The sequence below is a fragment of the Telmatherina bonti genome (assembly GCF_933228915.1).
Source record: "Telmatherina bonti genome assembly, chromosome: 16".
NCBI lineage: Eukaryota > Metazoa > Chordata > Actinopteri > Atheriniformes > Telmatherinidae > Telmatherina > Telmatherina bonti.
This window is the reverse complement of record NC_136614.1, coordinates 34786227-34803765: the sequence shown is the minus strand read 5'-3', so window position 1 is coordinate 34803765 and position 17539 is coordinate 34786227. Positions and strand designations below refer to the sequence as shown.

At 44.8% G+C, this 17539-nt stretch overlaps 1 protein-coding gene across 1 annotated transcript in view; it reads right to left on the bottom strand.

Moving 5' to 3' along the window:
- Positions 1-17539, bottom strand: part of tube1 (tubulin, epsilon 1) — a 26000-nt gene extending 8461 nt beyond the window's left edge. Inside the window, exons 1-10 of the mRNA XM_079255567.1 lie at positions 17409-17539; positions 17207-17280; positions 9711-9763; positions 9575-9632; positions 9260-9375; positions 4918-5039; positions 4260-4447; positions 4005-4177; positions 1474-1614; positions 801-941 (exon numbers count right to left, since the gene is read on the bottom strand). Coding sequence (XP_079111693.1) covers positions 801-941; positions 1474-1614; positions 4005-4177; positions 4260-4447; positions 4918-5039; positions 9260-9375; positions 9575-9632; positions 9711-9763; positions 17207-17280; positions 17409-17433 — 1091 coding nt within the window. The 5' untranslated portion in view covers positions 17434-17539. The remainder of the gene's footprint in view (positions 1-800; positions 942-1473; positions 1615-4004; positions 4178-4259; positions 4448-4917; positions 5040-9259; positions 9376-9574; positions 9633-9710; positions 9764-17206; positions 17281-17408) is intronic.

The window sequence follows — 17539 nt, the reverse complement described above, 5'->3', positions numbered from 1 at the left end:
TAGCTGATGGAGAGGATAGCTGATGGACAGGATAGCTGCTGATGGAGAGGATAGCTTATGGAGAGAATAGCTGATGGAGAGGATAGCTGATGGAGAGGATAGCTGATGGAGAGGATAGCTGCTGATGGAGATGATAGCTGCTGATGGAGAGGATAGCTGCTGATGGAGAGGATAGCTGCTGATGGAGAGGATAGCTGCTGATGGAGATGATAGCTGCTGATGGAGATGATAGCTGCTTATGGAGAGGATAGCTGCTGATGGAGAGGATAGCTGCTCCAGAAGATGATAGCTGTGAGCTTCAGGAGAGTAAAACTGCTTCTATCATACATTAAAGAGACGATCATGTATCCGTCACCTGATGCTGTTTTCACAACTTTCTGCAACAAACGTTTACAGGTAAAAATGTCCGTTTGATGTAAATAAAAACGTTCTGCTCCTCTTTCTCTCATCTTCAGTCAGGGGGGGAGTCAGAGTTCCCCTGTAGGACGGGGGGAGGGATAAACCTGGGAGAAACCAGGTGCCTGTCCATCACAAGGTCGACACAGACAACACGCATGTGTCTGGACGTTGGGAGAACATGTTAAACTGCCCCCCCCCCCTCCACACTGACACGGCAGCAGCCTGTGTTTCAGTTTCCTGTGAAAAGGAGCTCTGTGGGGCGGGGGGGGGGGGGGGGCTGCTGAATGGAGCAGTCATGAATCACCGCTGCGGCGGCTGAATGGGGGTATTATTGGGAAGCGTGACGGTAAAGGTCACCATCGGGGTGGGAGGAGGAACTCGAGGGGAGGGCGCGTTCTGACCTCTGGATGTTCCTGCGGAGATCGGACACCTGCACGTTGCCCCGGACCATGAGCGCGCAGGCCAAGAACAGGCTGTGCTTTGGGTCAGCCCGGATCAGCTGGTGGTCTTTGCTGAAGGCGTCGCTGAACATCTGATCCAATCTGCAGGAACACGGAGAAGTTCTGACTTATTTCAGATGAAGAGCTGCTCTGAGGACCAGAGGGGCCCAATGTTGACAAACATTCATCATGGGATGTGGGCAGGACGATGTGTTTCAGCAACGCCCTGCTCTGCATGCACAATGGCATGTCTTTACTCCTGAAAGCGACTCCCTGCAACCAGCGTTGTTTTTTTTCTTTTTAACCAATGAGCAGCTTCTGCTGCAGCACACAGGGCTGTTTTATAGCCGTGGTAGTTGGACAGGAGGAGCAGCGTGGATTTCAGCCCTGGAGCTCTGAACCACAAACTGCTACTTCTCACGTGTGACGCTGAACCCTGGCGTGACACGAATGTTACATGACATAGCACACACAAACATGAGAAAACACCCTGCTCCGGCCATGATACGTGAAACATCTGCTGCAGCCTCATCGTATTCCTGTCAGTGAGTCATCACCGAAGAGTTCACGAGAGCTCTGCAGGAGTCGCAACAACTGAAGTAAAAATAAGACCAGAGACAGGCGGAGAGCGGACCTTCTGCTGGGGACGTTGACATCTGCCAGCGTGTAGAGCGGCGTGAGGCTCGGCACCAGGAAGCGCAGACGAGGGAAAGGAACCAGATTCATGGCGATCTCGCTCAGATCCACGTTGAGAGAACCTTCGAACCGCGCTGAGCTGCAACGGAAGCAAAGTTACAGGCGGAACAGGGAAACGGATGCAAGAGAAAGTTTTCATTTACATAGAAAATTTTTTGTTTTGGAAAAAAAAAAAAAAAAAAAAACATGACACACATATACAAATTAACACACACACACACACACACACACACACACACACACACACACACACACACACACACACACACACACACACACACACACACACACACACACATATATATATATATATATATATATATATATATATATATATATATATATATATATATATATATATATATATATATATGCGTGTGTGTATTAATGTTCCTGGTGATTAATTTTTAAGAAAAAATAATCTTTAGAATAATGTCACATATCAACTGCACCTTGGTCAGAAAAAACAAACAGATAAACGTACAAATAAACAAACTAAACTCAAGACAACTGAACAGACTAAAACAATTAAATTTAATTAAAAATCATTTTACTTAATAAAACAAACACGTTACTTGTAGCAGTTTTTGTTCCGATTATTATTTAATTGAAAGTCATTTGGAGGATTAATAAACTTCAAACAATAAATAACAGATTGCTTGGAACAGGTTTTAGGTAATAAATGAAAAGATATAAAATGAAGATATCTCACTAATTACCACTTATTCACATTACAGGAAAAAATATATAAATAAAAAATAATATATTTTAAATAAGCAGCATGTGGCTTCGGCTGTCGTCAAGGCTCAGGTGTGGGAGGAGTTCGGCGAGGCCTTGGATAAAGACTTCCAGACGGCTTCGAGGGGATTCTGGTCCACCACCTAGCGGCTCAGGAGGGTCCGCCGGATAGTCGAATCCCGGATTGAGGAGGAGCGGTGTGGTTTTCGTCCTGGTCGCGGAACAGTGGACCAGCTCTATACCCTCTCTGGGGTCCTGGAGGGGGCATGGGAGTTTGCCCAACCAGTCTACATGTGCTTTGTGGACCTGGAGAAGGCATTCGACCGTGTCGCCCGGGGGCTCCTGTGGGGGGTACTCTGGGAGTATGGGGTACCAGACCCCCTTGTACGAGCTGTCCGGTCCCTGTACGACAGGTGTCAGAGCTTGGTCCGCATTGCCGGTAGTAAGTCGGATCCGTTTCCGGTGAGGGTTGGACTCCGCCAAGGCTGCCCTTTATCTGTTCATAACTTATATGGACAGAATTTCTAGGCGCAGCCGAGGGGTTGAGGGGATCCGGCTTGGTGGCCTCAGGATTGGGTCCCTGCTTTTTGCGGATGACGTGGTCCTGTTGGCTTCATCTGGTCGTGATCTCCAGCTCTCGCTTGAGCGATTCGCAGCCGAGTGTGAAGCGGCTGGGATGAGAATCAGCACCTCCAAATCTGAGACCATGGTCCTCAGCCGGAATAGGGTGGATTGTCCTCTCCGGGTCGGGAGTCAGGTCCTGCCTCAAGTGGAGGAGTTTAAATATCTCGGGGTCTTGTTCACGAGTGAGGGAAGGATGGAGCGCGAGATGGACAGACGGATCGGTGCGGCGTCTGCAGTAATGCGGACTCTGCGCCGGTCTGTCGTGGTGAAGAAGGAGCTGAGCCAGAAGGCGAAGCTCTCGATTTACCAGTCGATCTACGTTCCTACCCTCACCTATGGTCATGAGCTGTGGGTCGTGACTGAAAGAACGAGATCTCGTATACAGGCGGCTGAAATGGGTTTCCTCCGCAGGGTGGCCGGGCTCTCCCTTAGAGATAGGGTGAGGAGCTCGGTCATCCGGGAGGAGATCAGAGTAGAGCCGCTGCTCCTCCGCATCGAGAGGAACCAGTTGAGGTGGCTCAGGCATCTGGTCAGGATGCCTCCTGGACCTCCCTGGTGAGGTGTTCCAGGCACGTCCCTCTGGGTGGAGACCCCGGGGAAGACCCAGGACACGCTGGAGGGATTATATCTCTCGGCTGGCCTGGGAACGCCTCGGGATCCCCCCGCAGAGTTGGCAAATGTGGCTGGGGAGAGGGACGTCTGGGCTTCCCTGCTTAGGCTGCTGCCCCCGCGACCCGACCCCGGATAAGCGGCAGAAGATGGATGGATGGATATTTTAAATAAATAACAAATAATGCCATATCAAATAAAAACTAAATTAAAAAGAAAAACATAAAATAAATCTAATCAAATATGCTTCATTGAGACAAAACTTCCCATTTGAAAAAATGAACAATTCATAGATCGTCCATGTCTTGCTCTGGAGCGGTTTCCAGTTCGCTGCCTCCAGGACGGCTGCTGCATGGCAGCAAACTGAAACTGACTGCAGGTGAGGGGAAGACGTCAGGGAAAAGCGAGTAGACCGAATATAAAGCTGAACGTTCATGCTGAGCATCAGGAATATTAAAGCATGTGACAGAAGAGCACGCAGAAAGCCAAACGGCGTACCTGGTCATGTTGAGCAACAAGTTCGCCACGATGTTGTTCATGTCATCAAAGGGCTTCTCCGCTCCCCCGAGCCCACCCTGTCCAGAGGCCACGGTGCTGTCTCTCCGGATCTCCCACCCTGGCCTCCCACCATGACACATGACATTAATCTTGTTCACAATGTCCAGCAGAGACTGGAACAGGAGGAAACAAACAGCATTATGGTTTAGATGTGTGCATGCTGCAGACAGATAAAAGGCTTCAGCGCGTGTGAACCTGGTTTTCCACAGGCAGGACGCAGTCGGCGTGCTCTGCCAGCTCTCTCATGGCCAGGACGCTGTTGTAGGGAGACGTGATAACGTCGTCTTCGGCAGACGGATACATGCAGGTGACGATGCGACAAACGTCAGGGAACTCGTCTTCCAGCAGGCTGAGCACTCTGGTTCCCAGTCCGGAGCCGGTACCTGAAATCCAGAACCCACTCAGTTTTCTGGAGAAGCATTGTTTACTTGACGTCATGGCAACGATGATGCGCGTCAACAACCTGTTTACTTCTTTTCATCTGGCAGAAATCCAGAGTTAAAATGCAGAACTTCTTTATTCTGCACAGCAGATGTGCAGAAACAAATCGCCTGCAAGACTTCACTGAGGGAAAAATTCTGAGACAATTCAAGCTGTTTTTATCTTTATTTCAGCTGCACCCCGTCAACTTCCTGGTTACACAAATATCTCATCAGCAAATCACACGGCAGCTCCGAGGAAGCTTCCAACAACTGGTTAAACCCATCACAGCAAGAATGGAGGCTGTGCTGGAGGAAAGGGGGGTCTGGCCTGGAACTAGTCCTGATAGAGTGACGGCTGACTGGATAATATGAGAAATATAGAAGTCCAGATTCAGTGTTAGACAACATGTAAACATATCAGTCTGCCTCACCTCCTCCCATAGAGTGAATGAGAAAGAAGCACTGCAGACAGTCACAGTGTTCTGCCGCCTTCCTTAGCTTGTCCAGGATCAGCTCCCGATAGGCCGAGCCATACGTCAAGTATCCCACTGCCCTGGGTGGGAAAAAACACTGAAAGTGGATCAAAAATCCTGAAAACATGCAAGTTAAAAGCTAGCGCTAGACGACACATATGCCATGCCCCTGCCAAGATGGCGATGGTAGGAACCGCCCACCGAGCTTCAATTCAGCTCTTCAGAAACCCACGGGTGACGTCACAGAGGCTCCGTCCATCTTTTATATACAGTCTATGGTGAGAGCCCACATGCTAATATGAGATTCTATGCGTGTCGTCTCGCCCGGAAAATGCAAATATGGGCAAAGAGGTGGAGCTGAGAGGGGGGCTGTGAGCGTCATGGTGGATGATTGACATCAAGCGAACTCTGAGCTTTCTGTAGCTAAGAGCTAACCGAGCTAACCCGGAGATAACAGGAGCTAACCAGCTAATGGAGGTAAGCGGGCTAAAGCTAAGTCACGTTGTTAACCGGCTAAAAACCGCGGTTGTTCTACGTTCTTACTTGAAGCGGGAGATCTGGTACCTGTCAATCAAAAGGACACACCCCTAAATATGCCAAACTTCGAGATTAAATTACTTTTAAACGGGCAAGTTAGAAAAAAATTCATTCCCCCCACAGTTGTCATGAAGGTAAACCTGACTTATTAAACCTAAAATAGATTTTTGAACCAGGCTGTAAATATGTTTATTTCTGCTGTAAACTTGTTTATTTCTGCTGTAAACATGTTTATTCCTGCTGTGAAGTTGGTCTTTTAACATGGGAGTCTATGGGGATTTCATGGGGTTAATGGACTTCTGCATAGGCTTCACTTTTATCTGCCGAGGTTGCCGCTTGGATCCTATGGTCCCAGGGTTAGCTGCTAACAGAGCCCACGGTCTTTGTTACAGCTGCTAATATTAGAGCACAGGAGTCTGCGGTCTTAGCGTTAGCTGCTAATGTGAGAGCTCACTGTCCTAGGTTTAGCTGCAAATGTAGATACAGTGGTCTTATTGTTAGCTTTTAAAGTGAGAGCCCATGTTCTTAACCTTAGCTGCTAATGTGAGAGCCAATGATCTCAGCATTAGCTGCTAACATGAAAGCTCATTGTCTTGATATTAGCAACTAATGTGAAATCCCAAGGTTCAAATGTTAGCTGCTAATGTGAGAGCCCACAGTCTTAGTGATACCTGCTAATATGAGAGCCTATGGTCCTAGGGTTAGATGCTAATATGAGAGCCTATGGTCCTAGGGTTAGATGCTAATATGAGAGCCTATGGTCCTAGGGTTAGATGCTAATATGAGAGCCTATGGTCCTAGGGTTAGATGCTAATATGAGAGCCTATAGTCCTAGGGTTAGATGCTAATATGTGAGCCTATAGTCCTAGGGTTAGCTGCTAATGTGAGAGCCCACGGTATTAGCGTTAGCTGCTAATGTGTAGTGTGTGGTCTTATTGTTAGAATTAATCTTACTGCTATTCAGATAGGATAACTACTGTGATCTTCATCTTTCCTTTTAAAAGCTACTATAAACATCATTATAAGATAAAAATAAGACATAAAATAGTGACTGTAATTATTAGTGACATTCGAAAGCAGATTTTTTTTGTAAATCGGGGCAGAATGAATCTCTTCCTATGTTTTTATAATTGAAATTTTCTGTGTACTTATTCTGTTACCTTATTATCACCAATAGCAAAACATCATATTAAAATTACTTTTTAAATGAATAAAATGAATATTGTGAAATGAGCCAGCTCTCTCTCCTCTGGTCTGACAACAAACCAGACATTTAACCCGGCTAACGTCTCTGCTGGAGTCAGCACCTGATTTATTACTTGTTAGGGTCCGAGCCATACGAAGTATGGCAAGGCCCTATTGTTGTTGAAATGTTTATTATTATTCTATATTATTCTTCTCAGCACAACTCGGCCATTTTTGACCCCCCTTAGCCTTGAAAAGTTGTGAAACTTGGCACACACCTCAAGCCCGGCGAAAATAGCAATATTCTGGGGTCCGCGTACATGCCAATGAAAAAATGCCTCGACAGCGCCCCCTAGAAACGCCAAAAATGGCGTCTACAATGGGGTAAAAAAAGTTTAGTTTGATGTAGGACGACGAAATTCGGTACACATGTCTATCACCTCAAGACAAGTAGAAAAGTCAATGAAACACCTGTTGTCATGGCAACAGGGTGTCCGCCATCTTGGCGTTTATGGCCGTTTTTTTTGCCGGTTTTGGTCGATTTGGGCGCATCGCATTTGAACGAACTACTCTGAGGCGATTCATGCTATTGGCTCCACATTCGCCATGGAGCTTCGTGACAAGATGGGGACCAAAAGTTATTCAAATCTTTCTGATAGGAAAAAGCGTCTTACCGTGGCAACCCATGGAAAAAAGCGTTCTCGCCATGAAACACGGTTCACTCACATCTTCGCAGAAATACATCCGGTCGGAACCAAAATTTAAATAATTCATATTTGGTAGGTTCTTCACGCATTGTCATATGTATTGTGGGGGGGGCTACGAAATTTGGCACACATGTATAAGTAACCAAGACGAGCAAAAACCTCAATTAACCACCTGTTACCATGGCAACAGGGTGTCCGCCATCTTGGCGTTTGTGCCCTTTTTATCACTTTGAGCGCATCGTATTTGAACGAACTAGTCTGAGGGGATTCATGTGATTGGCTCCATACTCAACAGGAAGCTTTGTGACAAGATGGGGAGCAAAAGTTAGTGAAATCTTTCCAACAGGACAAAGCATGTTACCGTGGCAACCCATGGAAAAAAGCGTTCTCGCCATGAAACACGGTTCACTCATACCTTCGCAGAAATACATCCGATCGGAACCAAAATTCTAATAATACATATTTGGTAGGTCCTTAATGCACTGTAATATGTATTGTGGGGGGGGCACATTTTGGGGGGGCCCTTAGGGGCCCGATCGTCTACTTTGAGCTAGGGCTACGAAATTCGGCACACGTGTATCAACCCTAGACAAGCATAAAACTCAATTAAGCACCTGTTACCATGGCAACGGTGTGTCCGCCATCTTGAAAAAAATCCTCCTCGCCATGAAACACGGTTTACTCATATCTTCGCAGAAATGCATCCGATCTGCACCAAAGTGGAAAGCATTCATATCTGGTAGGTCCTTAACATGTTTTAATATGTATTGTGGGGGTGGCACATTTTGGGGGGGGCCCCTAGGGGCCCGATCGTCTACTTTGTCGTAGGGCTACGAAATTCGGCACACATGTGTAACATCCAAAGACAAGCTAAAAAGTCAATGAAACACATGTTGCCATGGTAACGGGCTGTCCGCCATCTTGGCGTTTACACACATTCTTTTCTCAATATGTGAATTGTATTTCTCTATTAAAATGAACTGTCTCTGCGGGTCCTTTACATATAGCATTAGGAGAACCAGGACTCGGGTGGAGGGTTCGGCATGAGGCGAGGACCCAATGGATGCTGCTTGCGGCTTTAATTATTATTATAGTTTATATAATCTGTTTTCTTCTTGGATGACAGGATTAATTACGCTAAAAGGGAACATGACTTTATGATTATTATTTATTATTATTGTAATAGTTTTAGTTATTCTTGTTTTGTTTCATTTTTGGTAATGACAATAGTTTTTCTAGTTTTTCTGCTGTCATCTGCTTTTCATGAACATGCTTTACATCAACAGCATCAGTTCAATCCTCTGATTTGTCTCAGTTCTCTACATTAACACGGATAAAACAAACCAATTGTTGTGGTTTCCTCAGATTTCCCTCAGAGCTCGGACTCTGGGCTAAATGTAGCAGCATGAGAGGCTGAAACCAGCTTTCAGTCCGAGTTTCAGGCTGCAACACAGAGCAGCACCGTCCGCCGGCTCGTACGTAACCTTCCGTGTGAACTTCGCGATGCTGAAATTCCTTTCCTCCTGACTCGCCAACAACTCACGTGCAGCGTTTTTTCTCCTGCAGGGAGTCTTCAGCAGCCCTGAAAGAAGCTCCAGACTTCTTTATTTACTGCAGAAGAGTGAAAACTGGGGAAATAATCAAACCAAACATGGTCCATGTTTCTCTACTTATTTATTACTTTTCTGGAATTTGATTTTAATTCTTCCAATATGAGAAAGTTCCTCCTCCCTTCTCCCTCCGTTAGAAGTCAGGGTGTTGTAACAGCACGTGTGAACGATAGTAAAATAGCTGCGGTATGTGAAAAATGATGGCGTGCCACGGTGGCTCCGCCCTCTCTGAGGGACTCCTGCGGCGAGTCCGTCTCTCACCAGTTGTTGCCTGAACCTGACACGTCTGTGAGGAGCTGAGTGCTGTCGAACACCTCCCTCAGCGGGCCATGCAGGATCCCGTTGACTACACCTTCCTCCATATCCACCAGGACCGCCTGCAGAGTGAAATATGTGAGAATGTGACCGTTATTCGCTGAGCGCATTCTTTGTAACCCAATGACTGCGGCGTTCATCTCCGGCGTTAAAATAAGCTGTGAGAAGGCTGCGTCTCATTTACGGCCACGCTGCTCGCTTGTATTTGTATGTAAAGTTTTCTGATACGTCTCACCGTACAGGCGTGTCTGCTGGACTTACTCTGGCCTTCAGATGCTGGATTCTGCTGCCGACGCCATGAACTCCGCCATCACTCCTCCTGGAAACAAAGGTCAAAGATAAACCTGGAGCAGACTTTAAAAACAGAGCAGACTTCTGGGAAAACAAGTGTAGCTACCTGGTATCCACGTTTCTGAAAAAACTACTGATGGCTTCATCGTACAAGCCGTCCTGTGCAGAGAAAAGCAGACTTTATTGATCCCTGGAGGTCACTTTAGTTTGACAGGTTTCACAAAACAAAAGAAAAAATTATTAAAAATAGTTTATTCACAATGAACAAATAAATTTTGGGGATTTATTTACCAGCCCTTTAAAACAAATGGTTTGCTGCCATGAAGTGGTGAAGAATGTGACTGAAGCTGTAAAGGAGCTTGTTTGTCTGCTTGTTTTACATTGTTTGGCAAGATACCGCCTTACGATCAGGTGATGATCAGGCGGATAAAGCTCTTCTTCACTAGACCCCCTGTGAAGCAGGGACGACGTCTCTGGAAGACGTCTGTCTCGTCACGGTGGGACAGAAACTCTGGAAGACGTCTGTCTCGTCTCCGTGGGACAGAAACTCTGGAAGACGTCTGTCTCGTCTCTGTGGGACAGAAACTCTGGAAGACGTCTGTCTCGTCTCCGTGGGACAGAAACTCTGGAAGACGTCTGTCTCGTCTCCGTGGGACAGAAACTCTGGAAGACGTCTGTCTCGTCTCCGTGGGACAGAAACTCTGGAAGACGTCTGTCTCGTCTCCGTGGGACAGAAACTCTGGAAGACGTCTGTCTCGTCTCCGTGGGACAGAAACTCTGGAAGACGTCTGTCTCGTCTCCGTGGGACAGAAACTCTGGAAGACGTCTGTCTCGTCTCCGTGGGACAGAAACTCTGGAAGACGTCTGTCTCGTCTCCGTGGGACAGAAACTCTGGAAGACGTCTGTCTCGTCTCCGTGGGACAGAAACTCTGGAAGACGTCTGTCTCGTCTCCGTGGGACAGAAACTCTGGAAGACGTCTGTCTCGTCTCCGTGGGACAGAAACTCTGGAAGACGTCTGTCTCGTCTCCGTGGGACAGAAACTCTGGAAGACGTCTGTCTCGTCTCCGTGGGACAGAAACTCTGGAAGACGTCTGTCTCGTCTCCGTGGGACAGAAACTCTGGAAGACGTCTGTCTCGTCTCCGTGGGACAGAAACTCTGGAAGACGTCTGTCTCGTCTCCGTGGGACAGAAACTCTGGAAGACGTCTGTCTCGTCACGGTAGGACAGAAACTCTGGAAGACGTCTGTCTCGTCTCCGTGGGACAGAAACTCTGGAAGACGTCTGTCTCGTCTCCGTGGGACAGAAACTCTGGAAGACGTCTGTCTCGTCTCCGTGGGACAGAAACTCTGGAAGACGTCTGTCTCGTCACGGTGGGACAGAAACTCTGGAAGACGTCTGTCTCGTCACGGTGGGACAGAAACATGGAGACCAAACTATGGCTGTTTTGGGTTTTTATTGTGTCTTATGAAAGTATCCTGCAGAAATCCACTGCAACAATGGACGCAGTATGAACACCAGACGAGGCAGAGGACCCTTAACGCCATCACTATGGATTTACCCACAATGCAACGCTACGCCACATGCAGGAAGTGGCTTGTTTTGTAGTCCGCTTCCTGTATTTGGTCAGTTTGAAACGGGCCGAGTCCGCTTCTTTGGTCCGAATCAGAATTCATTCACATTTCCCCAAACGAAGCGGATATTCTGAGCATACGGACACAGAATTGGATCATAAAGGCTGATAGTTTATGTCGTGTTTACCATCTCAGACAGTAGGCAGAAAAAACAGACATAAAAGGTGAAATGAAGCATGTTGCCCTACGAGGACCAGAACTTTGCCAGTTTGACACCAGCAATCCTGGAAAACACCCGAACAATGTTTAACCTGACTGAACCTGAAACCAACAAATAAAAGAAAAAGGTTAAAAACTCATTGAAAGAATAAAAAAAATGGTGTAAAATGTTCTCAGAAACAATTAGAGAATTCAGCTTCGCATCAAGCGGATCCCCTGCCGGCCATTTTAACAGCTACCTGTTTCCATCAGAATCTGAACCTATTCAGGACGGAAAGATTCCTCTAAAATCCATCATTTCTTTTGTTTCTGTAACAGTTGGCTCTAAATCATCATTATCCCCTCCAGGAACAAATGTAGACAGAGTCGTGTCCTCTGCAGCTTCCAGATCAGTTAGAAATCTATGAAGTCAAAGAAGATCATCTCTGAACGTTTCATAACAAGAGACGTTAACTGCGCGTTGCTTCTGCTGGGATGCCGGAGGCTTTCTGCAGGACATCAGGGTGTGTTTATGAGACAAAGCAGGATTTTCCTCATGTAAACCAGGCAATAAAACAGGCACATGATTGATTTATTCATTTAATTAGCAATGCAGCAAAACAGCAACGTTTGTTTTTCATTAAAGTTGGCATTAAATATTGATTTATTTCTGAATAAAGAGGAAGCCACATGTAACAAATGCTTCGTTTCACCACCCAATCTGAGTGGAGTGGAACCAAACCGGCCACAGGAAACGGTTAGATCCCATTCCCTAAAACCACAAGACACAAGTTTAGTTTAGCAGGATGTAAATGAGCGCCGATGGAGCTTTTTCTCGTCTGAGTTTAGATCTCAAGCTTCATGCAATCCTCTTATTCGTAGAGAAAACAAGATGTCTTTACGACTACGTACGATTCATTTAATGATTAAACAAAATTCCAGTCTGGAGTTAATGAAATAAGACTTTCCCAGAAAGATAATGAATGTAGCGGTGAGCGAAGGAGCTAGGATCACTACAGGTAAACAGCTCAGGTGATTCAGCACCTGAAGTATCTCCAGCTGTGGACCGTGAGGACCGTCCCACCATCAACCCGCTCCACGCACCGGAGGCACCGATGTGGACACTGTTCAGCTCTGTTCTGGCTCGTTCTGCAACCCCACATTTCCAGACTTTAACACGAGACCCGTCTAGTGTACTGTCTGCCTGCTGCACCATAAAAACTACAGAGATGCACGGCTGCTGGGTCATGATGGGAGTTTACTGGGACTGGGACTTAAAAAACAGGAAACATAACCAGTATTGTTTCTTCTGTCTGACTCATTGATCAGAAAACAGTTTTTATGAACCATCTTTACTCTGAAGGCTAAAAGCTTTAAAGCCTTTAAGTTCCTGTTGCAGGAATAATCCCAAACTCCGGGTAGGGATGCACCATATCAGTATCGGCTCAATACCAAGCCTGTACCAAGCCAATACAACACTAGCCAAGCCAACGCAGATGTGTTTGATGACATGCTTCAGACGTGTTTTGTTAAAAATGTGATATTTTTTATTACACTGAAAGCCAGATCTTTGTTCCAAAACCACACATTTATAGTTGTATTTAGTTCAAATGTGCCAATCAGAATAAAACTTGTTGAAATGGTTCGACCTGTAATGTTATGTAATGTTATTTGTATTGGTGAGGTAACTTCAGAAAGAATGGGTCATTTATTACAACCTGATGAAATCTTACACAGTTATAACAGCAATAATAACCATCTATAAACCATCTAACCATCAATAAACACATTTGGTATCGGCAGATCTTCAAGTTTCAGATCTCGGTACCGGATCGGTGGGTTGGTGCATCCCCACTCTGGTCCTAATACGTTTTGAAAAAACGTTAAAAAACATTTAATCGTGGAGTGATTTTATTGATGTGTGATTATTAACCAACACGAGCAAAATGTTCAGAGGCAGAACAGCGGAGAGGACGAGGAAGATGGTGGCACAAATGGATTTGGAAAAAAGGAAAGAGGGAGCAGAGAGGGACTTTAATAAAAAAAAAACCCCAGAATAAATAAAAGTGCTTTAGGATGAGGGAAGGTTCTGAGTTCCCACCGACAGCAGCAACAGACCGGTTAATGAAGCGGAGACGGCTGGTGATGAGCTGTAGATTTATATCCAAACATCACGATGATGATGAAGACTCGCTGACATTCTTCATGACCGTTTTATGAAGCTGGAAGCGACGGCTGGCACTGCTAACTGGCTAAACGCCATTCTGTTGCTGCAGATCTGTAATATCTGAAGCAGAAAACAGCTGGCTCTTCCCAACCTGGGATAAAAGTCGGTCCTGATGGGATTTCCTGGTACCACAGATAACATATTTGTTATTATAATGTGCTAAGATAATGTCCAGACAGTTGGATATTTTCATATGTTGCCCTTTGGTCCACATCTGTCCCCATCCACTCAGAAACATCTGCAAAGCCGTGCCGATGAGGAACATTTAATCAGTCCAGGTTAAATGCTCCGTTGAACGGTGTTATCTGGATGTAAATGATGTACTTGCAGCTTCTGGAGCTTGTTGGTTAAACGCTGACATCTGAGGTTTTAGTTTTTCCATTGAAGATGGCTGCCGAGGTGCAGGCACCCGGTTTGGCAGGTTCTGTTCGTTTCCTCCAAAAGTCATTTAAAAACATCAGAAAGCCTCGGCTTTTACCACCAACGTGTCTATTTGTCACCATAATCTGTTCTTACCGACTTGTGAGTTTCACTTTTTCTCAAAAATTTTCCAATATTGCTGATTTTTGTAGATTAAAAACAAAAAAAGATGCATAAATTTTTTTTTTGCTCATTATTTTTCTTCATTTTAATGAGGAAAAAACAACACAGTGTCCAGACTATCGTTTTGCTGCTATAATGCTGAAGAAGACAAGTAAAAAATTCTATAAAAACAGTAAAAATTACAAAAATATTATAGTGCATTAATTTTATTTATTTGAAAAAAAAAAATCTTTTTTTTTTATTTTTTTAAACAAAGAAATCTATTTTAAAATTCTGAAGAAAAAAATCCAGATTTACGATTTTTCGATTTGATTTCCCCACAAATCGCCATCAGTGTTAAAACCTGCAAACTGGAAGTTCTCAGGTCAGTCTTTGGGAGTCTGTGAGGGAACTGTCGTCAAATCTCAACAAGCAATCATTCTTTTAAAAGCAGACACATCATCACCTGAGCCTCTCCTGCTATAACAAGTCCAAACAGATGCTCTAAAAATGGAGGAGAAAAAAAGAGTTTGACTGTTTTTTGTCTGATCTGGGATGGCATGGAGCTGCTGGTTCAATGGGTTAACACAACCTTACAAGTACACTTTCACACTTTCAGAAGAAAAACTTTGTTTTCAGAAACATGGCTTCATTCTAGCTGTCGTTCACGTTCATCATCATGACTTCATCAGTCTACAGAGAGGACGTCAGTTTCTGTGCGAAGGCTGCTTGTTAGAGGGCATTTTACCAGAAGGAGAGTCTCTATTCATGAAATACCTGCAGCTTAATAATTACCTACAACACTGCTGCCAAAGTCGCCCTGCTGTCCGTTCCCAACAACACGTCATCTGCTGGACACAGGCACTTTAAATACTACATGCTGCAAATCAGCTGCAAAATCCTCTAAATCTCAGCCTCACTGCATGGATTCACTGAAATCTGAATGATTTGAAGCCTCACTAATCAGGCTGGAAGTAGCATGAAAGACATCTAACAAAGCCAGGAAGACGTTTGGGATGCAGCTGAGGTGCTGCAGTGAGGATAGCAGGTAGATAGTAGCAGGAAGAAGTGGAAACATGGAAACAGTGTGTGAGTGTGTGTGTTTCAGATGAGAAAAGACTTGGTCACTGCTGATCTGTGTGTATTATTTCTACAAACTTCTGGTTGCTCTTTATGCTGCTTTATCCGCTCATACATTTATTTTACATCATTTTAGCCTCAGAATCTGACAGCTGAGGCTGAAAACATTCAATTTAATTCAGCTTTGCTTGTATGGCGCCACATTCTACAGACACATCATGTCTGCATGCTGACTGGGATTTAAAGGCTTCAGCATCTACATGCTGGAATATATAATAAAAAAAATGATCCTCATTTTAATTGTTAAATAATATGAATTATTGTTTAGAGGTAAATATTCTATTCTATGAACATGTATATTGAGTGTACTGTTGTGGAATTACTGCCGGTCTTTACCAAAAGAGATTTTAATTTTCCAAGTAGAATAAAAAATTCCGATAGAAAATGAAGAAACAGTAAGAAGTGGCAAAATGGTGTTCTAGAGTCAGTGTTCTATAAAACACTTTCATTCAGTGAGTCGGCATTTTCCACACAACACCAATCACAGCCAAACATGGTGAAAGGAGGAAACACGTTGCAGATGTATACGTCGTTGTATCCTTCACTGAAGTGGGTCCAAATTATCCCCACGTTGGTCCACAAAGGGTGTCAAGTCACTTTCCGTCTCTTTAACATGCTGCACTCTAAGACCCGCAGGTGATTTCTGGTTCACATTTTAATTCCAGTGACTCATTTAGAGGATTAATGACAGAACAAATCTTTACTCCTCTTTAAGATCAAGGTGAATCTACATTCTTTTATGGTGACTCTTGTTCCCACTGGCAAATGTTTCCCCCTCCATCACCTGCAGCTGGTTTATGAGTCAATGAGGGAGAAGCAGCTGCAGACCTGGTCTATTCAGCAGCAGACCTGGTCTATTCAGCAGCAGACCTGGTCTATTCAGCTGCAGACCTGGTCTATTCAGCTGCAGACCTGGTCTATTCAGCTGCAGACCTGGTCTATTCAGCTGCAGACCTGGTCTATTCAGCTGCAGACCTGGTCTATTCAGCTGCAGACCTGGTCTATTCAGCAGCAGACCTGGTCTATTCAGCTGCAGACCTGGTCTATTCAGCTGCAGACCTGGTCTATTCAGCTGCAGACCTGGTCTATTCAGCTGCAGACCTGGTCTATTCAGCAGCAGACCTGGTCTATTCAGCTGCAGACCTGGTCTATTCAGCTGCAGACCTGGTCTATTCAGCTGCAGACCTGGTCTATTCAGCTGCAGACCTGGTCTATTCAGCAGCTGAAAGGTCTGAAAGGGGCCTTAAAATAGTACAAATCACGATACAGAGATGGCTGGAGAGTGATGCTGGTAAAAGCAATGGACAAAGCCTAAATCTTTTAAGATTCTTTTAGTGATTTTTAAATGTCTCAGTGGTCTTGGGCCTTCTTATTCATCATACATCTTTTTAAGATCTGAGCCCTCGCGCACCCTGAGGTCCTCTGGTACCGGCCTTTTACATGTTCCTACAGTAAGAACCAAAACTTATGGTGAGGCCTCTTTTAGAGAACCTCAGAGCTGCAGAGACTGTTGAGGTTTTTAAAAAGAGGCTCAAAAGCCACTTTTTTAGTTTAGCTTTTAGATGATCTCGTTGGGTTTTTAGTCTATGCAAGGGTTTTTTTATTTTTATTTTTATTGTTGTTCTATTTTACCTGTTTATTTCTCTGGTGTGAAAGGATCTCCAGGATATCGTTTCTTGACCATCTGCCAGGCCAGATGTGTTCTCTTTTATGTGTATTATTTTACTATTATTATTATCGGTTAGAGACTGAAGACTATTTTATAGAAGCTTTATCATGAGATTGGGGGTGTGACCGTGTGTGTGTGTGAATGATGATGTGTCTACTTGTTTTACTGTTGTTTTAATATATGTAAAGCACTTTGACTGCTTCTTGTATGAAAGGTACTGTAAAAATTAACTTTGATTTGATAAATTCCCCCTCCATCCATGTGTTTCTCTTACCTTATTGACATGGGAGTGTTCTCGCAAAGCCAGATCCCAGAACCTGCAGCCCACCTGGTTTCCACACTGTCCAACTGAAACACATCGGCTTAGTTAGAAAACCCTCTTTATCCTGAAGAAACAAATGTTTCATCCTGAGGAAAAAGGCTGAAACTTGCAGACACAGTCCAACCAGACAGCTAACGGAGCAGTTTTAACTCACCCTGAACAACAACTGACTGCGTCATGGCAACACACACACTCCTGAACCACCAGCCGAAAACATGCGTGTTAACATTTACTCCTGACACGAACTGAAAATGTTCTTCTTTTCTTGTAAAACTTTTGAAAAGT